This window comes from Uloborus diversus, chromosome 3 (assembly GCF_026930045.1).
Source record: "Uloborus diversus isolate 005 chromosome 3, Udiv.v.3.1, whole genome shotgun sequence".
NCBI lineage: Eukaryota > Metazoa > Arthropoda > Arachnida > Araneae > Uloboridae > Uloborus > Uloborus diversus.
In genome coordinates, this window is record NC_072733.1 from 91,881,871 (window position 1) to 91,903,070 (window position 21,200).

General features: G+C 32.0%; 1 protein-coding gene across 1 annotated transcript in view; it reads right to left on the minus strand.

Moving 5' to 3' along the window:
- LOC129218848 (sortilin-related receptor-like) overlaps window positions 1-21,200 on the minus strand; it is an 89,080-nt gene that overhangs the window by 34,880 nt on the left and 33,000 nt on the right. The window contains exons 3-4 of the mRNA XM_054853170.1: window positions 1,226-1,357; window positions 147-296 (exon numbers count right to left, since the gene is read on the minus strand). Of these exons, the coding sequence (XP_054709145.1) occupies window positions 147-296; window positions 1,226-1,357 (282 nt within the window). The remainder of the gene's footprint in view (window positions 1-146; window positions 297-1,225; window positions 1,358-21,200) is intronic.

Consider the following 21,200-nt stretch of genomic DNA (forward strand, 5'->3'; position numbering starts at 1 on the left):
GACCTTAAAGCAAATAGAGAAATGACAACAAAATACGCTGTTTATCTTCTTCGAAAATTCCCACGGTTTTTTTTTCTTATAATCGAAGCCAATAAAGTATACTCCTTTCAGAAATGATACAACATGAAAAAAATCGCACAACTTACAAGGTAAACATCGACCTTCATCATTATAGTAATACCCGTAAGGGCAGGCACATTTTCCATAAATTCGTGGAATTATCATTTTGCAATGAGTGTAACTTCCTGCTAACTGACACTGTCTGTCATTTAAACAATATTCTCCAAGTCTTGCGGCTGAAAATATCAAATAATCATAATTAAAAAACATTTTTATAATTTAATATTATTTGATCTAAAATTTAAAAATAAATAAATAAATTAAAAAAAAGGAACCCTTAAAAGAAGACACAAAAGGTCTCCAGTATATCTGAGCTGTAATCTGAAAATATAGCTGTCTTATCAGACGAAAAACTTTTTTAAAATCATTTACATGGTTTAATTTTTAAACATATTTTTTTTTCCTTGTTTTTTTTTTTTTAAAGCATTTTATTCTTCTGGAACATTTGAAAGCAACTTAAAAAAAACAACAGAATCAAATTCGAGGAGGCAGTAATACAATTACACCAATAGTTTTTTAGAAGAGCAATTGTGGAATAAACAGGTAGGCTAGACACTTACTTTATGTGTAGGGGATGGTAGGGACACGTCTAACCAAATTTTCAAGGCAGTTAGAGGGAACCAATATAAGATCATTCGCAGTATTTTGAATACGATACTTGTAAGGTGACTATAGGGTTCTGGATAAATAGGACATGGCTGGTGTTTAAGCGTTTATGCTAATTTACGTCGCTCTATGCGGCGATGTATTATGCATATCTAAAAAGAAGAAAGAAAAATCTTCAAATTTTGAATTTAATGAGTCAGTTGGCTGTAATAACATTATTTGCTCTTAAAATTTAACGCAAGGCTATTAGAAACTAGAATCATCCCGTGAAATGAAACATCTATTATCACTAAAAGTATTCGGACCAAATAAAGCAACAATTATGGTCAGAATTATTCAGAATAAACGAAGCAACAGTTAATCATCACAATTACTCAGTAAAATGCAGCAGCAACTGTCGTATAAGCAGCAAGTGTAACTAATTCCGTTATTCCTCATTTTTTTCTTGCGCATGAAACATAAAAATTATGATCCTTATTTTATAAAAAGGAATACTTACGAGGAATGCACTTATCTCTTCGCAAAGGGATATGATCTAATTCACATTGGCACATGCCGTCTACACATTGACTATTTGCAACTTTCATTCGACATTGGCTATCTAACAAACATCTGGAACCTAAAAGTGAAGCTGAAAGAAAAGGAAATGAAGAATATTAATACGACTGGTAATAACTTAACTAAATTGAGAAATCAAGGGATTTTTAGCATTGAAGTTGAGAATTGACCTGAAGGAACTACTAATATAAGCCTCACTCGCCGTACGATCCTGGTTTTTGGGTTATAAGCAAAACACAGTCTTAATTGTTAACACAAGTTCTTAAAAATAGCAGACTTTTCTTTTATTACAGCAAATAACAATGTTATTTAAGGGAAGTATGTAGGATTTTTTCTTGCAAACAGTTTTATTTATAGTTCAGCTGCAATGAGGACAGACTGACACTCTAAGTTTGCAATGCTGTTTGTTAGATTACTATAATTGATTTATACTTACTTACTTTTATTACAGCAAAAAAAAAAAAAAAAAAAAAAAGATACTTTATAACATAATCGTAGGGGGATTGTTATGTTAATCGCAAACATTTTATTTTTTATAGTTCAGCTGCAGTAGTGTCGGGCTGACACTCCTGATATGCCATGTTGTTCGTTAGAATTACTATAATTTATTATACACCCTTTGCAGGAATTGTATAATTAATCAAAAAATTGAGCGAATATTTGTCACATGTTTTGCTCCGTTTCTGCCATAACAATTTATAAAAATTATTTAAGTGAATATAATTGTTTTTAAACGTTATAAATTTGATCTGGATAAACGGGTGCCGGACAAACGAATTTTTGGGAGGGGCACGGGTTCTGTGGCCCCTAAATCAGCTACCGCTGAAGCCCACATTATTGAAAAATGAATACATTAATGGTTAATGATTTTTTTTCAAAGTAATTTTCTTGAACACATACATTATTGTCTCTTATTCATTTTTCCCGCTTTGGTGGATAGTACATCCGAAAATTGCTCAAGGTCATTGATTTGATGAGGTTAAGAGGACAGACCTATCAGGTTTCTGTCCTGGGAATAGCTCAAAAGTTTTCTCAACCTCAACTCCTCTTTCATAATTGATTTCAGAAAAAACTCTTTTACCCTGCTTTCCTTTTAAGAAATGAAGTCTCGTCGATTTCGCGTTTTCGTTACGCATCATATATTTGTATATTTTGTTCAAAATATACGTGAAAAATAAAAAAGAAAAAGGGTCATTTTTATTTCTGGAAGTTTTCTATTTTTAAAAGTCTTAAAAAACGAGCTGATGTGTGCATCACATGACTTCCTTTTACTCCAATTTAATGTAATTTCCTCATTATTGGCATTTTTAATGTGATTCAAAAGTTTACTCTCTAAATATCACCAACAGTGGCCAAATTGAAACCAGATTTAAAACAACGAGCTGATGTGCGCATCACATGACTTCCTTTTACTCCAATTTAATGCCATTTCCCTATTACTCACAATTTTAATGTGATTCAATAGTTTACTCTCTAAATATCACCAACAATGGCCAAATTGAAACAGATTTTAAAAAAAAGAAAAAATCGCCAAATATGTCGCCAAGTTGGCGACAAAATTTGGCGACCAAAAGTCTGGCAATATATCGCCAAGTGCTCGCCAAATAATAACACCACTTGAGTTTACATCGAAATTAACAATGATTTCCCCCCTCCAAAAAGGGGCAAAAGACCCCTTTAGAAACACCTGAATCCAAACAAAAGGGGAGGTGCACAACTAGACTCCACTAGGAGTCTAAGTACCAAATTTCAACTTTCTAGGAGATTCCGTTCTTGAGTTATGCAACATACATACACACATACGCACATACATACGTACATACAGACGTCACGAGAAAACTCGTTGTAATTAACTCGGGGATCGTCAAAATGGATATTTCGCGTGTCTATACGTTCTTAGGCACTTATCCACGTGTGGTAGAGTCGAAAAAAAAAAAAAAAAAACTCATCATTCATTCGGGGGTGAGTAAAATGAAAATTAAGGTCGATTTTTGAGTGAAAATTTTTTCGCGAATACAATACTTCCTTTTTTGTAAAAAGGAAGTAAAAAAAAAAAAAAAAAAACGCCAAATTTGTCGCCAAGTTCACGACAAAACTTGGCGACCAAAATACTGGCGATATATCGCCAAGTGTCCGCCAAATTGTAACACCATTTACGTTTACATCGAAATTAACAATGATTTCCCCTCAAAAAGGGGCAAAAGATCCCTTTAGAAACACTCGAATGCAACCAAAAGAGGAGGTGCACAACTAGACCCCACTAAGAGTCTACGTACCAAATTTCAACTTTCTAGGACATACCGTTCTTGAGTTATGCGACATACATACGCACATACGTACATAAAGACGTCACGAGAAAACTCGTTGTAATTATCTCGGAATCGTCAAAATGGATATTTCGCGTGTCTGTACGTTCTTAGGCTCTTAGGCACTTATCCACGTGTGGTCGAGTCGAAAAAAACTCAACATTCATTCAGGGGTGAGTAAAATGGAAATTAAGTTCGATTTTTGTGTGAAATTTTTTTCGCGAACACAGTACTTCCTTTTTTGTAAAAGAAAGTAAAAAACAGGGAAGCGATTACACTTTCATTTCTGCTGCTATTGATTATTTGTTCCCTTCATGGGATCTTATATTATTTTCATTTTCATATTATGTTCAATTGCTCTATGTATTCATCGCTCTCTCTTCATTTTCCCTATTCATAAAAATCCAGCTTGTTGCACGTGAGCTTCGTGGCGACATCTGTAGTAGAAGAATGCAAGAAATAGTTTTATATTTTCTTTGAAATAAGTAGCTCTCAAACTAAATAAGAAAGCATTGTAAGTGTAGTAATACGTACATAGTTCGTTTTTTTTAGTATGTGTTATCCTTTTTATCTGGCAGTTAGTGCTTACATATAGAGTGTTATTTCTGTGGTAATTTTTACGGAACTACTTCATCAGGCAGGGCGGCAGGCAGGGGTGCCCATCCCCCCCAAGTTCAATGGCGCAAATCCCCCCCTCCCAAAACATTTCTCAACTCTTTCCCTTTTCTATTTTTTATATATTTTAGTTCTCTTTCAATTTTTTTTCTTTTTAAAAATATTTTTATTTATTTTGCTTTTTAGTTCTTTTTTTCATTTTATTTACTTTTAAAAATATTTTTTATTTGTTTACTTATTTAATTATTATTATTATTATTATTATTATTATTTTGTTAGAAAAGTTCTCTGCTCTGCCAATGACATATACACAAACTAAATAAATATAAACAGAATAAAATATGATAAATAATCTAAATTAAAAATAAATCAAGAAATTCCTTTAAATAAATTAATTGAAAAAATCCCCCCCCCCAAAATGTTGATGGCGCAACTTGCGCCATAATCCCCCCCTGTGGGCACCCCTGGCGGCAGGGGTGTCCACCAAGTTGCACAATTAAAATTTTTGGGGGGATTTAATTTTTTTTTAAATTATTATATTTATTCAAATGTATTTATTGATTCATTTTTTATTCAAATTATTTATTTCATTTTATTTTATCTCGTTAATATTTTATTTAATTTTTTGTTTAGTTTGTGTGTGTGTGTGTGTGTGTGTGTATGTCATTGGCATAGCACAGAACTTTTCAAATAAAATAATAATAATTATTAAAATAAATAAATAAATAAATAAAAATATTAAAGAGAAATTAATTAAATAAAAAATATGTTTTGAAAAATAATTTAAAAAAGAGAGTTAAAAATAAAAAATAAAAAGAGTGTTGAAAAATTTTTAGAAAAGAATTTGCGCCATTGAACTTGAGCGGGGGGGGGGGGGATGGGCACCCCTGCCATCAGGGAAACTATGTTATAAAAAATGCTAGTGGAAAGTATGTGATCTAAGTAAATAATGATTAAAAAAAAAGTGAAAATATTTTGAAACATAATTCCTTAGTCTCAAAAGTTAAATGTTAAAATATTAATGATTATATCCTGACTTTAAACGTATGACAAGTTAAGAGCTGGAAAAAGCGCTTCTTTTCTGTCTGTCGAAACGAAAAGGAATCATATCATTTCTCACTTATTATTGATTTTGACATGTTATTTAATTTGAAGTGGAGAACGAAATAGAAATAGCAAATAATGGATTCCGCAATCAATCGTCACAGTATTTTTTAATGAATTCACCAAATTCAGAGTTCAAATTCGGAATTTTATTTAGCGTATCGTATTCTAAAAAGGAAAATTGAAATGATTTTTATTTGTTATAACTCAAGTATGTGAAAAAAACCCTTTGCCTTTTATTTTTGCACTATTTACTAATTTCCTAATTTGTTACACTTAAATCAAAATCGGCGAAACTTCATAAAGGAATTATCTTCGGTAATAGTACCAAATTCTGAATACGAAAGCATGGCATGGCAAATTTTTAGGTGTCTAAAAGTCAACTTTGTGATGTACGACATCTAATCCCCATTCAAAGTAGAGGAATGTGGGTCAAAGGGAAATGGTTAAGATAACTTACTTTTTAAAAAATTAACCAATGGGAAATTTGTTTTGAAAACGGTACATGAATAAAGAACAATGTAGTTTTAAGTAAAACCTGCATTGAAACATTAGTTTTAATATTTGGGACTAATTTTGAACCTTCAAAAAAAAAAAAAAAAAAGGTGGAATATTTGCAGTTTCATGGGGCAAAGTTAAAAGTAAAGTATTTTTCAAATAAAATAGTTTGTATTAGGAAATTAATTGTTTTTTTTTTTTTTTTGATCAATTGGATGTTGATAAAAGAAAGAATGAAAAATCGAATCGGACATGAAGAAATAGAACAAATAAGAGAAAATATTAATGATTGCATAACATAGTGAATGAAGAAGAGAATAAGTGAATGAATTAATAAATACATGAATTCTTAAGTGAAGGAATGTAAATAAATAAATGAATTGATGGGTACGTTAGTGATTTATAAGTATTTCAATGAGAAAACAAAATCAAATATTTCACTTTGCTCCTCATGCACTTGACTAATTGCACAAAATATTTAAAATAAAAACAAGCTCAATACTAAATAAATAACTACTGCAGCGAATGTTTGAAGGTCTAAACTCATATTTAAAATGTTAATAACAAGTCATTTCATAATATCAAAAGTTATTTTTGACTTTCCATCAAATATTCCAATATGAGTATCAAGTTTTGAAAATTGTTTGCATTATCATATGCTTTACAATTCATTGATAACTTTTTCCTGACTGGAATATACTACACGTGGTTCTACATGGTTAAGATATTACGAGATAAATGGCACAAAAAATAGAGCAAATTTTTCACCATTTCGCTTTGCCCCGCTTGTTCGCTTTGCCCCACATTCTCCTTCTCGTCTTTTAAGTACTTCTTGTGCACACCGTTAAAATGAAAAAAAAAAAAAAAAAAACTGCCCATTTACTAGAAAATCTCGAGGAATCTGGGATTTCATAAATGTTTTGCGTAACGATTCTTTGGGGAAGCCTGGAGGTTCCTAGACATTTCTAGTAAACGGGCAGTTTAGTTTATTTATTTATTTTTTTCCTTGTGTGTAGAGGCATTCTGCAGCTCATTAGAAAAATAAAATGCAGTAGACAAGGAATATCTGCAATTTTTTAGCTTTGTTTCTAGGAAGTGGAGGGGTGGAGCAGCATAAATAACAATAGATAACACCATTAAATTTAATTGGAAAAAGATGAATGATACCTTAAGATATAATTGGAATAGGACGATTTGTGTTGTTAATTTTTTTCATCAAATTTGTATAAGTATTCTTTCAGAAATTAATTTTAATTTTTGTGATATTTTGCTACTTAGCTGTGCTAAGACCATTCGTTGATAAGACTTTTTGTGAGAGGAGGTGCAAGTCACCCTACGGACACCCTTGAAAGTTGCTCTAATGTTTTTTTTTTCTGATTCTCTGAATTATAATGGCATTAACTGAATAACGACTACGTTCGCATCATTCTATTCTATCTTCCGTATTCCACTTGTTTCTCACCTTCCGTCTTCTCGGAATTTTGGCAGAGCTTACTTATGACTCGCGAGTTCTCCAAGAGAAAAAAAATAGGGGTAGAGTAGGGTAGATCGACTAGGTGAATGAATATGTCGTAATATTTTATGCTTAAATGAGGTTTCAAAATTTTTCCTTAGATAAACTGACAGTATAGCTTCCTTCTATACATTTTCAAAACGAAAACGACTAAAGCTTGACCACGGAGAGATGGCAGATAACCCTTAAGCGGAGAAATCATTTGTAACATTCGTAATAGGTAGAATCAGCCAAAAAGCGCAAAGTAGTATGAGGCGTTCTCGCTGATCCTATCTATTACAAAATAAAAACAAACAACCCATTACAAATGATGTAAATAATGTTTCCAGTTCAAGGTTATCCACCATCTCTCCATGGTCAAACTTTAGAAAATTCATGTGTTTGTCCTCTGGTTTGAGGGGCCCATTAACTAGCTTGGTGCATTGTTCTGCTCATGCAGAACCGTGAACGTTCTTCCATTAAAAAAAAAAAAAAAACCACTTGGATCGATTGAATAGCTTTTACTGCTTTGTGCCAAATTCAGCAATTTTTAACGATGTTATGAAAATTTGAAAATAAAATAGCGCTTGAATTTTCATTCACTTGTAGGTGCGTAGATTTCTCTTTTGACTTATGTGTCAATAAAATGAAGACACCTAGTTCTCGTGTAAGGTGATGCTATTCTGTTGTTTTCTTAAGCTGAGGTTAAACGATGTGCCACTACCAATCTCATTGCGATGAGAGTAATCGACTTTTTAGTTGATTACTGTCATCGGGGCATAGTCAAGCGTTTGCTCTACACACGAGCAAACTAGTTGAGAGTCAACTCGATTCAGTTTTAACAGCATTGTGGAGCAGCTGCTAAATTCGGCTTATAAGAAAAGTTGATTCAATTAAGTTGTCTAGTGTGAGAAGAAAGAAAAACGCCAGTCAACGAAGTTGACCGGCACCGTTTTCGAAAAGTTTATTCTACTAACCGCCTCGTGTATAAGAAGCATCATACGTCACAAAGAACACTTTTTGTTTACTTTAAAATAGGATGTTTTATTTATATAAAAAAAGTTTATAATGCTCAATGCTGATGCATAAACAACGATAATGCAATTCAAAATAAAGCAGAAATTAGTAAACAACTATCACCTGCAGCTTTTCATAGGATGCAAAAACACAGATTTTTTTTTTCAGAATAAAATAGGAGAACTGTTTTCGAGTCTTGCATTCCTGAGGAGCAAGCATAATGGAAACGAGCTTATGTTGAGGATGATTTACCAAACATCTAGGTATTTGACCGAGCATTGGTGAATTTAGTAAACAAAAACAAAGTCAGCATTTCGAGTGCAATTCTTTCCTCATATTTTTAAATTTTTATGTTTGATGAACGAAGAGTTCAATAAAATGAGGCAGTGAGAAGCAAAGCGATATAAGAGAACATTTTTAAGTTTTGCGTAAAACGCGTTTAAAGTGAACGTCCTAGGTAGGCTTTCATTGATTTTTTTTCTAAATCATGCTCCTCACTGCCTCAAATGTCCTTTAAAATAAAAATTTTTATGTTTTTAACTCAAGTGACCTACTCGTAAGTAAACTTTAGCAGTTTAACATTCAAAACTGAAATTGCATAATAGTTTTCAATAAAAGTGAAGTGCTTTTGTGTGTTGGGTTTTAACGCATAGTTAATAATACAGAAAAAGGAGTTCGTGCGTTTATAAAGGTTGAGAACCCCTGCATTAGAAAGTTTTTCTACGGCATAGTGTCATAGGGTTTTCTAAAAGGCACAGTTACCCTTAAATGAAGAACATAAATTGCTTTTGATTTGTGACTACAAAACTACTTCAAAATTGCAGATGGAAGTTTTTCTAAATAGTAAAAATTAATTTCATTCTTTGAGCACCATTGATACTACTTTTAAACATAATTTAAGAAGTTGAAAAAAAAATCGTTGTATACAATTATAAATATAAATAACTACGTAACAATTCATAAATCTGTACCTCAGAGCCAGACTGACGTAAGTCTAAAAATTGCGATTCCTTGTTTATTAGTGCATTGTATGCAGAAGCCTATTCTGCATCGAGCGATGTCAACATATAATTCTTTAAAAAAAAAAAAAAAAGCTTTTTCCCTTTCCTGTAAAATTATCATAAAGTGATTTACGTCCTTCTGGCTCTGAGGTACAGAAATTAAAAATACAGAATTGAATGGAACCAGAATCGTCCATAGCATTCGCAAATTCTCATACAACATTGATGAAAACATATTTGTGCAACGGTATGACTTTTTCGCCCCTAATTTTGATTGGGTTTTGAAACTTGAGAGCGGTGTATGGTTATTGGTTACTTATGACTTTGCCTATTGGTTTTGGAACGACTTAAAAAACATGTTTAGAAGTAATATTGATGAGCATCGAGTAATGAACTTATTTTTTACATTTTAGAGCAATTTCCAGCTGCAGTTCTGAAGTCGGTTCTATGATTTTTTTAATTGATTTTTAAAAAATTTTAAATCATGTTTTATAGTATAAATACATTTTAATCCTATTATTATATTTTGTTTTATTCTAATGTGCAAATATGGCGACAAAGGTGTGAAATTTAAGTTAGACCATCTCCTATTCATAGACCATTCAATTACTGGATACTGAGAGAAAAAAAAAGCTGGGACTCCAGACATTTTATACATGCATATGAGTTAAAGCATTATTCGAACCAAAAATGTACTCATCCGTTTTACGGCATAAAATTTCCAATGAATACAAAAAACAAAAAGGAAATTGATGTTAAAAAAACTTTTGTTGAAACTTCGAAACGTCACAGATAATTTCCAGGCAGCGCTCCGGGTTTTCACGAGTTTCCATCAGCTTCCCGTGAAAAACAAGTATCTTCGCACAAAAGTTTCCTGAACTGCTACAAGTTAATGAATGCAGGCTTCGCACTGTTGTGATATCTCGTGTATCTACTAGAGTGCGGATGTGCTCATCTTTATAGTATATCTTTATTATGTGTTTCGCCTACATTTCTGTTTAGGGCCTTTTCAGATTGACTGATCCTCAAGCGAGGGTGAAATGTAGTCTCTGGATACTGCAGCTTCGCAAGAATGGGCAAAAAATAAACTTTAATGTATTTGCTTATAAATTCTGCCTTAGCGTTTTCGATATTTCCTAAATGCTGTAGGAGCCTAAATGTAAATCAGGAAAGTACGAAGCTATTACTGTGAGTTTTAGTGAAATGTTAAAGAGATTTATTCCGGAAACATGACTGGTTTTATAAGGAAGGTTTTTGACTTCTTCAGGAAGGTTCCAGGTTAATTTTATGAAGGTTACTGACTTTTAGCAGGAAACTTTTGTGTCTTTTTGCCAGTTATCTTACTGGCAGAGATAAGACACATTAGCTGCCTATTATTTCCCGGTAATGAGTCTGATTTTTTTTTCTGGTTTCCAAAAAGTTAAACCTAATAATTTTATCATTGGTTTTCTTTTAGTTTGCACGTAAAAAAAGATTTATACACGCTATAGGTTTAGAAAAATTTCATTAAAAACATAATAGTTAAAATATACTCTTATAAATAAATACTTAATAATTTTAATAACAATTAACAATAAATTTACAAACTAATTATAGGAAAATAATAATTTTAAATATTTTCACATTTTTTAACACTTACAATATCCTGCACTAAATAATATTACGGAGAGCTGCTATGAGAACTGCTCATTTGTGCCCCTAGATGTTGTGTTCACAAGTGCCTCATCGTCTGCTTTACAGCTAACTCGCAAAAATCAAGAATTTTTAATTTAATGAAAAAAATTTAAACATTGTCACAAATTTACTTGAATGCTCATACAATGGTTCGTAATACTTAAGTTTAGCATTGCAGTTAGTTTTGAAAATGTTTTCACGTGAAGAAAATTTTCAGTGAAAATTTTTTTTTCAACACCTACTAAAACAAAGAAGTTGCCACCACGAACACATAAAATGGCTCATTGCTGTAAATGTTTGTCCATGAGGTACAACTGGTACTGTACTTATTTGAGAATTTTTCCAGATTTTTTGCTTAAAGGGACCTTAGTAAAACACACCATGTTCCCATGTGTCCCGTGTTCACATGAGCCCCCTTTTCCCCTACATGTATAGCAAATAATAACTGTACAGTAAACTACCGAGATTGCATACGTTTTTAAAATTAGTCTCGATGCTGCTGGCACTCACTTGGCAAACGTGAACAAAGATATTTTTAATTGTTTTTTACTTATTTAAAAATTTTCCTGTATTGCTTTTAACTTTTTTTAAGCCAGAATTTGGTTCTAAAAGGAAAAAAAAAAAGAAAAGATACCAAAATAAAATAAAACTAAATAAATAAATAAAATAATGGTTGACTTTTTATTTGGTGTAAATTTTCAACATTCAACGATGTTTTAAAAGTTAGGGTCTGGTGGGGTAAAGTGGTCATAAAATCGCAGGTTTTCAACTTACATGAATAATCTTCTATACATATGATAAAATAAGATGTTTGTGTGTGTGTGTGTGGCGCGCATCCCGGGAAAACGGTAAGGCCTAGAAAGATGAAATTTGGTATACAGGTGTAGTTTTTGCTGAAGTTTTGCACCTCGGGCTTCAATTTTTGATATTTTAATTAGAAAAAAAGTTATTTAATGTTTTATGTGATTTTTAGCACTTTTTAGTACTTTTAACCTCACAGACTTCGAACCAATCACACCAGACAAATATTTTTGGTACTATAGTGTCGGAAATTTAATTTTAAATATGATGAACAAAAAAATTTTGAAGATAGAGCAATTTTTGTATTTTTTATGAATTTTTGAAAAAAACCTTTAATTTGCATGTTTTCCTGGGTTTTATTTTTTTCTAATATCATCCTGCGAGAAGTATCAAAGCCTCATTTCTGAAATTTAAGTTGGTAATAGTAAAAACATTTCGCCCTCTTCAGAAGAAAAAAGTTCTTAAAAATACGCAATAGTTTTTTTTTTTTTTTTTTTTACAATTTTTTTAATGCTGAACACATCATGTCCTTGCACGCATCAGTCGAAAAAAGCGTTCTTCAATCTTTTATGCCTGTGACGTCACTACTTGAGTTTCGATTCGATATTTACGATGGAATCTTAATCGCAAGCAATGTTAACCTTCCAAGCGGCGGCCATGTTTTTCTAGAACTTCTGATTTGTGTCACCACCGAAATACCATGTGGACCCATAAAGAGTCAGTCTTTTCTCAAACGAATTTTACCCCCCTCGTAATCCGCAGTGGGTGGGGAGTTCCTTCTGCTTCATTAGGGACGCGTGACACTGAGCGACAGCACACCTGCTCATCAAACTAGTACAAAAGAGAATCTGTGGAATGTAGTTTCCTGCCTAGTTGCAACTTACAACCTATTAGTTCAACAAAAAAGGGGAAAAAATATGAATCTTATTTGAAAGCATAAGGATAGTTCGTTTTTCTTCTAAATTAGAATGTATATCTCCTAAATAATGATACGGGAACGCATATTTTTATGCAACATTTTATTGAGCTGATCGTACATATATTTATGTATTGAGAACAAGTATGACTTTAATTTCTGTCCATTAGGTTTATTTATACGATATAAGTGACTTTTTTAAACTTTAATATCTTTAATTAGACTCAAACTGGCTTAAATGAAAAACATTTGATGACTAACTTCTCTAAAATACCTCAAACAATTGATAAAGAATAATATTCAATAGTTATTTTTAATAAATCAAGTTTTTTTTGTTCCACCCAGGAAAGCTTCCAATGTTTGACTGTTTTGAGTAATCTTTTGTCTAATAGTCTCTTTGAAAAGATCAGAAATGTCTTTTTATACTCCCTGTCTGTCCTGGATGATGCTCTTATCCTAATATCGGCACTCTTTTAACTTTATTCCATACACTTCACTAGTATCTTCAAAATAATCAGAAAAATGTGTTGAAGAACGCTTTTGTGTGTGTTCCAAAGCTCTTGGATAATAAACCATATGGGCTAAGAAGAACATAGATCGAACGCAAAATTACTGTTGATTTTTTTTTTCTTTTTTCAATGACCTTACTTATATAGATATTTTTTATTTTTGGATCCTTTTTTTTTTTTTGAGTACATTTTGAAGTTTTGAGTCTTCCATTCGTTTAGGGTATGTTTTTTTCTTTAAATCCAAGCTATTTTTTTTATTACGTGTAATTAATTTATTTCAATTTCAGAAAGTTAAACTATTGCCTCATTTTTTTAAGTTTTTTTTTTTTTTTGTCATTTTTCATCTAAGTCGAACATTTAAAATTGTTATTGAAATATTATTTCAAAATCTTTTATCGTTCATATTCAAATATGATTATGAATACTTAAGTAATAAATAATGCTAAGATTAAAATTATTGCTTAATGATAAGTATTTTCATTTTATTTTAAAGCCATTTTTCGTATGTATATTTCTTTAAGTGTATTATTTGCAATGCTCGCTTTTATGAATATTTTTGATAATCAAAACCAAAGATCGAATAATGCGTATGAAAATTTTAGTACTTTATAATCAAGCATCGGTTTAATGACAGATAAGGGATTATTGTTTGATTTTGTTTTCAAAGGTATGGTTTCTTCCAAGCATGCCTTCTTTCTACATATAGGATGTCTTCATTCAATACTTTAGTTAGACCATTTCAAATTTAAATGAATGCTTCTGCTGCAATGAAATGGATGCTTGGCAAAAGGTGTTCGTTCTCAAAAAATCTAAGTGACAGAGCAGGTCCTTGTGATTCTTTTAAATGCACCAGAATAAAGGAAAGAAACTGACAGGAAACGGGGCATTGTGATCAGTTTAACAGAAAATGCGCATGTGGTTTAGGCTTACAACTTGAGTGCTGATAAATTACTATTGATGGATTAGGTAGTATGCATCTACTTTTGTCATGCATTGTAGAAACATTCACTGATAACAAACTATGCATTTAGGAGAGGAGGCAAGATTCTATTTCATTCACTGATTATCACGGTTAACTAAGTTTTTTTTCTCCCCTTTTTTCTGAGATACGTTTCGATATTTTTTCAAAAAAAAAAAAAAAGTCTTCAAGACTAAGGTCTTTTTAATTGCACTTTATTAGTGGAATACACTGCTCATAATATTCCACTCTGCTGATTTGAGCAAACAACTCTGCTGCATTCCTTTTGAAGAAATGGATTCGGACGAACGTTCAGATAATGAATATTCAGATTCATCGTCTTCTGGATCGCTCTCTGATAGTGAAACGGTGGAAGAAACATCACTAAATGACGTAAGAGACAGGGTCAGATTAGACAGCCAAGATTTGGCTCCCCCTCCACCACGCTTCCTATTCACTGAAAATCCGGGTACCAAAATATTGCTGCATCATTCTTCACCGGTTGAAATTCTTTGCGAATTTTGGGATGACGACATTATCAACTATGTATCAACCGAAACGAATCGATATGCACGGGACTTCATTGAAAATAATGAACTGACACCGGGTTCTAGAGTACAGAACTGGAAGGAAACCGACTCGAGTGAAATTAGAGTGTTTCTAGCATTAATTGCTATTACAAGGCATCATGCGACAGCCATTACAAAAATGGTAATGGACAAAAAAATATATATAAACACCCTCTTTTGGAGAAGTTATGTCTGAAAAACGGTTCAGTGCGATTATGAGTTTGTTTCATTTCACGGACAATAATACCATTGATTTAAGAAATCATCCCCAGCGAGGACTTAAAAAAATGTATAAAGTGCACGAATATATTAACAATAAATTTAAATCTGTATATTGTACCCGAAAAAAATGTAGCTGTCGATGAATTTTTACCACTTTGTTAAGGAAGACTTGTTTTCAAACAATATCTTAATTCAAATGAATGTTAGATGCTGTATGGTTATATTTTATTATTAATGTCGCTCATTCTTTACTGCATATAAATAATTTATTTCTTGATGCTAATATAATACGGTGCAACGTTTTACGATTCAACAGTGTTATTTTTCATTATTAAATGGAAATTCGAAAAACATAGATTGAAATATAATATAAAATTACAATTTCTCAAACGCAGAATTTTTCCAGCGCTCTCACTTCAATCATTGATTAGGAAAATCTTACTTTATCAAAAACGAGTTCCAGTTCATTTTTAGCTCTCTGTTTTGTCTTTAAAATTGTGATACTTGACATGTAAAGTAATATACGTCCCTCGTAAAAATTTCAATTTTTGAGTTAGTAACATTTAAAATTTTTTTTTTCTAAACATCATTTTTTTCACGTCTGACCCATGCTGGTGAAAAAAATAAACTGGCTCGCATCGAAAAGAAATAATTAGTCGTGTAGTTACCAATTAGGTTCAGAAATCATTCTAAAAGGATCAAGGGAAATTCGTTCAAATCTTTAACTATATGATGTTTTCATTATATACAGAAGATATGTATTTTTTGTATACTTATAAGTAAGGCTTTTGTTTTTCCTCTGTTTAGTTTCTAGTTTTAGTTTCTCATTATTATTAATATTGTTATTATTTCAGAAATACTAGTTATAGAATTTGAATCTACGTTTAGATTGAAAATTTAAGTTGTTTATCGCAAAATGATACATAGCCAAGACTAGTTACCCCCAAAACTTCGGTAAAAAGAGAGAAACTGAGAAAATATTACGTGTGACGGAAGAGTTGTGCCTGTCACCTAAAATTTTATAATTGTGTATGTACATACAGTCCTCTCTCCCTCACCCCACCCCTTTAATACACATTCAAGTTTTATGATGCCTATTTTCCTAATTAAATGACGTTGTATTTAAACACACGTGGGTATGTTTCAAATAAAATAACAAAATAACGTTAAAAGTACTTAAAAGCGCCATTCATCGTAGTGATATGTTGAGAGAAGCTATATTGGGTCATGTTGGGTCCCGTCAATGCCAGACAGCAACACGCCTCCCATTCAAATTGAAGGAGAGTCTACCACACCTCTAATTACACGCTAGAGTGACCGAAGGGGGAAGCGAAAAATGCCGCTACGAATATATTCGTAGCTTGCCGTTTTCAGTACGAAAAAGTTTCCGAACATATTCGTAGCCTGCCGTTTTTAATATAAAAATATTTCCGAATATATTCGGGCTCGCCGCCAGGAGGGTTAATCTTTTTTTTTTTACTATATAGCTTACTTCTACATTTTCTGACGTGATGACCACGTGTTTTTTCGGCAACGCTTGCTTTTTTTTCTTTCCTTTTTTTTGTTTTATTTAGGGATTGCATTTATTTCTTTTTCCATCCCCCCTCCCCCCAAGCTGGACCGTTCGCTGTATCTATATTACGTTACATTTCATAGTTGTGCGCATTAATTCAATAAAAACAGCGAGATTTTTTTTATCTTTGTCAAACGCTACTTTTTGCACACTACGGGGAGTTTGAGGTTTTTTTTTTTGCTCTACTTAAATTTAAAAAAAAAAAGCGGTTTTTTGAGTGTTCTTTGTTTTTATTAGGAAATGAGCGAGGAGGTCAAAATAAATAGAGATGGATAAGAAAATGTAGAGATAGATTGTAAAGGTAGATAGCCGCCGAAGGCGGCAATCTTGGCGTAAAAATGTGAATGGCACAAAAAAAAAAGATAGAAATGGATTGATTAATACTGCTGCCAAATTTATTTAAACAACCGCCGAAGGCGGCAAACTTGAAGTAAAAAGGTAAATGACAAGTTAACCAAACAGCCGCCGTAGGTGGCTGCTTGCACATTGGGTGTCAATGCCCCCCTCCCTCCTCCACATACACCATGACTTTGAAAAAACAATGCTTTCACATAAAAGTGGAAGTGCTTTTTGTTATTTTTCGACAAAATTTGCATGAAGAGTACGTCGTTTGTGTCTCCCCTCCCCCTCCTTTAAAAATATTTCAAACGACGAAACTGGAGACAGATCTAGAAAATATTTTATTCAAATTATTAATGATATAGATAGATATAGATTGATTGACACCGCCACGAAATTTATTTAAGCAACATTAGCGGCAACATTGGCGTAAAAAAACGAATGATAATACTGATTTATAGATAAAAACATTGATTAATGTCGTCGCTAATTTGTTTAAGCAGTCGCCGAAGGCGGCATCCCTGGCGTAAAAAGGCGAATGGCGTAAAAAGGCGGACCAGCTGGTCGCCGCAGGCGGCTAGTAAATACAATAAATTCTTTAAACACTTTAACTTTTTTTGTTTTTATTTTACATTGCATTATTAAAGAACACGGTACATTGAGTTTTAGGAAAATAAATATTGATTTAAGTAGTTTTATAACACTTTCTTTTCCCTTTGTATTTATGACCACTTTACCCCATGGGGTGGGGGAAAGTGGTCACAGCATGGGGTAAAGTGGTCATCGTTAAAAATAGATGCAAAACCATTATAAACAACCCTAATATTTGTATACTTCGGTTATTTTTATTGTTACAAGTATATGCACAAGCATATGTGTGTATACACGAGTATATACGTGTTGTGTAAACATTAGTAAACACGTTCATATATGAGTAGATAAGCATCAGATACATGCATGAACGTGCCTACTGAAGCATATACGTGTAATACACGAGTATATAAGCATGTATACGTGATTACGTACAGGAGTGTATACGTGTCTACACGAGTATATACGTGTCACGTGTATGTACGGGTATATACGCGTGTAAACAAACATCATATGTGTGTATGCACATGTATCTCGAGTATATACGTGCATACCCGATTATATACGTGTACAGTAGACGTATACACTCATATTTAAGTGTACATACACACATATACGGGTATACACGAGTTAATTCGTGGATACATCCAGTGCTTGTTTGTACGTGTCTACTCACACACACACATATATATATTGTGAAGCACGAGTATATACGTATGTATACGTGCAAACACGATTATATGCCTGTATAGACGTATATACGTACATTTTCGTGCATACACCAGTACGTGTATGTATACACGAGTATATAAGCTTACATACATGTGTGCCTACAGAGTGAATCCAAGCTCTTGTGCAAAAATCTAAGGGGTGTTAGAAGGGAGGATAAGAAGCAAAGAATAAGAAACTTACTTTCGCTGACGCGCAACATGCACACAAAACCAGAAACTTATGGATGCAAAACAAATCAAATTTGTTACACAAAGATGATTTTACCCAACATTTTAGTTTTTAAGAAATATTTAGAGCAGTTGCTAAAAGTTACGGCCTGTAGTAGCTCTAATACAAGCATCGCAAAAAAGGTGCAGCGACTGATGAAAGTTTTTCAAAAGTATCGTTATTGCAACAGAGAGTGGTTTGTGATTGCGACGCACATGTATTACAGCTGCGGGCCGCAAATTTCATCAATCACTTTAAAACTTTCTTGAGACTAAAATGTTGTGTAAAATTGTTTTTGTGTAATAAATTTCTGACTTGTTTTGCATCCATTAGTTTTTGGCTTTGCGTGCATGTAGAGCGTCAGCGTTGTGTTTGTGACCATATGTTCCTAATGATTCTTGCTTCTTATCCTCCCTTCTAACACCTTTTAATAATTTGCCCAAAAGTTTAAACTCACCCTGTATACTAGTATATCATATGCTTGTATGGAAGTGTCTACTCGAGTACGTACACGTATATACGTGTCTACCTGAGTATATAAGTGTTTATATATATATACGAGTATAAGCGAGTATATACGTGTATAGCCGAATGTATATCTGTATAGATTTAAAATACTTGCAGATACCCATATACGTATTTATTGGTGCATTTATGTGAATACGTCTATATACGTGCCTACAGTAGTATAATGCGTATGCATACGCATATACTCGTATATTTAACCCCGTTTACTGTAAAAACAATACATATTAAATGAAATTAATACTTAATTTATATCTTCATTATACTTAACGATTAAATGACATTAGAAGAACAATATTTGTTTAAGCCTAATATTATGACCACTTTACCCCATCTTACTTAAATTGTTCTAAAAAAATATCTAAAATAGATTCAGCTAACTGCTAACGAGTAAGAGTTCTTGAGACATGTAGGAAGCTTCCTATGCAGTCAATCTGTTCATAATTCTAACAAACAAAATTTCCCAAGGAAGTTAAAAGAGGTGTTTAGATTTAAAAACTTTTCATATTGAGACAAAATATTTTTTTTCACCAAATAAAATTTTGGCAGTTATAAAATTTTGTATTCAAAATGTAGTTTCTAATTGCCCTACTCTATAATAAAATTTTCACGTTCATTCGAGCATTTATTTCCAAGCTATAGCCATTTATTTGACGAATGACCACTTTACCCCATTGACCACTTTCCCCCACCAGACCCTAATTAATTTAGAAATAAATATACGCATGCGATTTTTCTCACTATTATTTACAGAAGAAAAATAAATATCAGTCTTAAAAGGGTTTTTTTCTTAAATTATAAAAGATTTTTTACAGAATGAAAAGATAATTATTTATTACACAAAGATGTTTTTACAATTTACACTTTGATGCTCACACGTGCAACAGAATTACATTGTATTACGAGATGCAGCTCATAACTTCATCACTTGAATTCATATTGTGTAACAGCTCACTTCAGCATTTTAAGAAACGTAATGATTTGAAGCAGTGACAGATGGCAAGCGAACGGTGAAGCAAACGGGTCAAAATCAAAAATTTGGAGGTAAACAGTACAAATGACAGGAGAAATTTTTTTCTGTTTTGGGGCAAGAGATAGTAGGAAAATGTAAGGCAAAGTGAAATAGTCGGACAAAGTGAAACAGTGAGATATTTTGGCTTTTTTTTAGCGTCACCTATCAGGTAATATTTTAACTATGAAGAAACACAAGTAGTCTATTTCAGTCAAGAAAATGTTACCTCTGAAGAAAGCGTAAGACAATGAAAGCATTTTTTAGAAATTGATGCTCACTGTTTTTAATCATTTTATATTATAATAATAAAAATATTTTTCGACTAAGTTCTTGTTATTAACTTTTTGTATAAAACTTGAGACTTACTAATATTAAGTGCAGTATTTATCTATTTACTATTACGTTTATTCTTACTCCAAATATTTTATACAATTAGTCAAGTGCATGCGGCGCAAAGTAGATGCGAAGTGAAATAGTGCATTTCATTAATCAGTTCAGTCGTTTACTAAATCATGTAATTTTCATTAATTTATTAATTTATATTCTTTTTTAAATAATTCACTTATTAGTTCATCTATTCACTCTTTTTCTTTTTCATTCCCTTTTTTATGTACTCATTTATTTTTTTTTCATATATTAAATTAACTAACTTATTTATTTATTCATTTACTGTTTCATTATATATTTATTTACTCATTCAGTCTTTTATTTACTCATTCATTCGATCAAAAATACTTTCAATAATCAAACAGAAAATATTTTATAAGAAACACAGTTTATTTTTCACTATGCCGCATGGAAAAAATGAAAATTTTCACTTTTTTTAAAGTACAAATTTACTAACAAAAATGAAAAATAATATTTTAATGTAAGTGTTATTCCAAAATACATCGTCCTTTCCTTATTAAAACAATTTATAAAATAATTAGCTCAATTTGAAAAAAGTAAGTTAGCTTAACTATTCCATTTTCCCCCACATTTCCTTAGTAATTGTTCTGGAAAGTTCTGCTGTGCAACATAATTTCAAGCATTTTTTTTAATGAGAGCCTATCTAGGATCTGAACATCAAAAGCGTATTGCTCAAAACTTTAAAACGTCCACTTACATTCCTTTGCTTTTCACTACCTCATTCAAAAAAGAAGAAAAAGGGGAAAAAAAGGAAAAAACCTAAGAATTGATTCTTTTGCTTTATTTCAGAATATAAACACAAATGAAAAATTAATCTTCTTACTAATATCATTTCCCGAGGAGTACA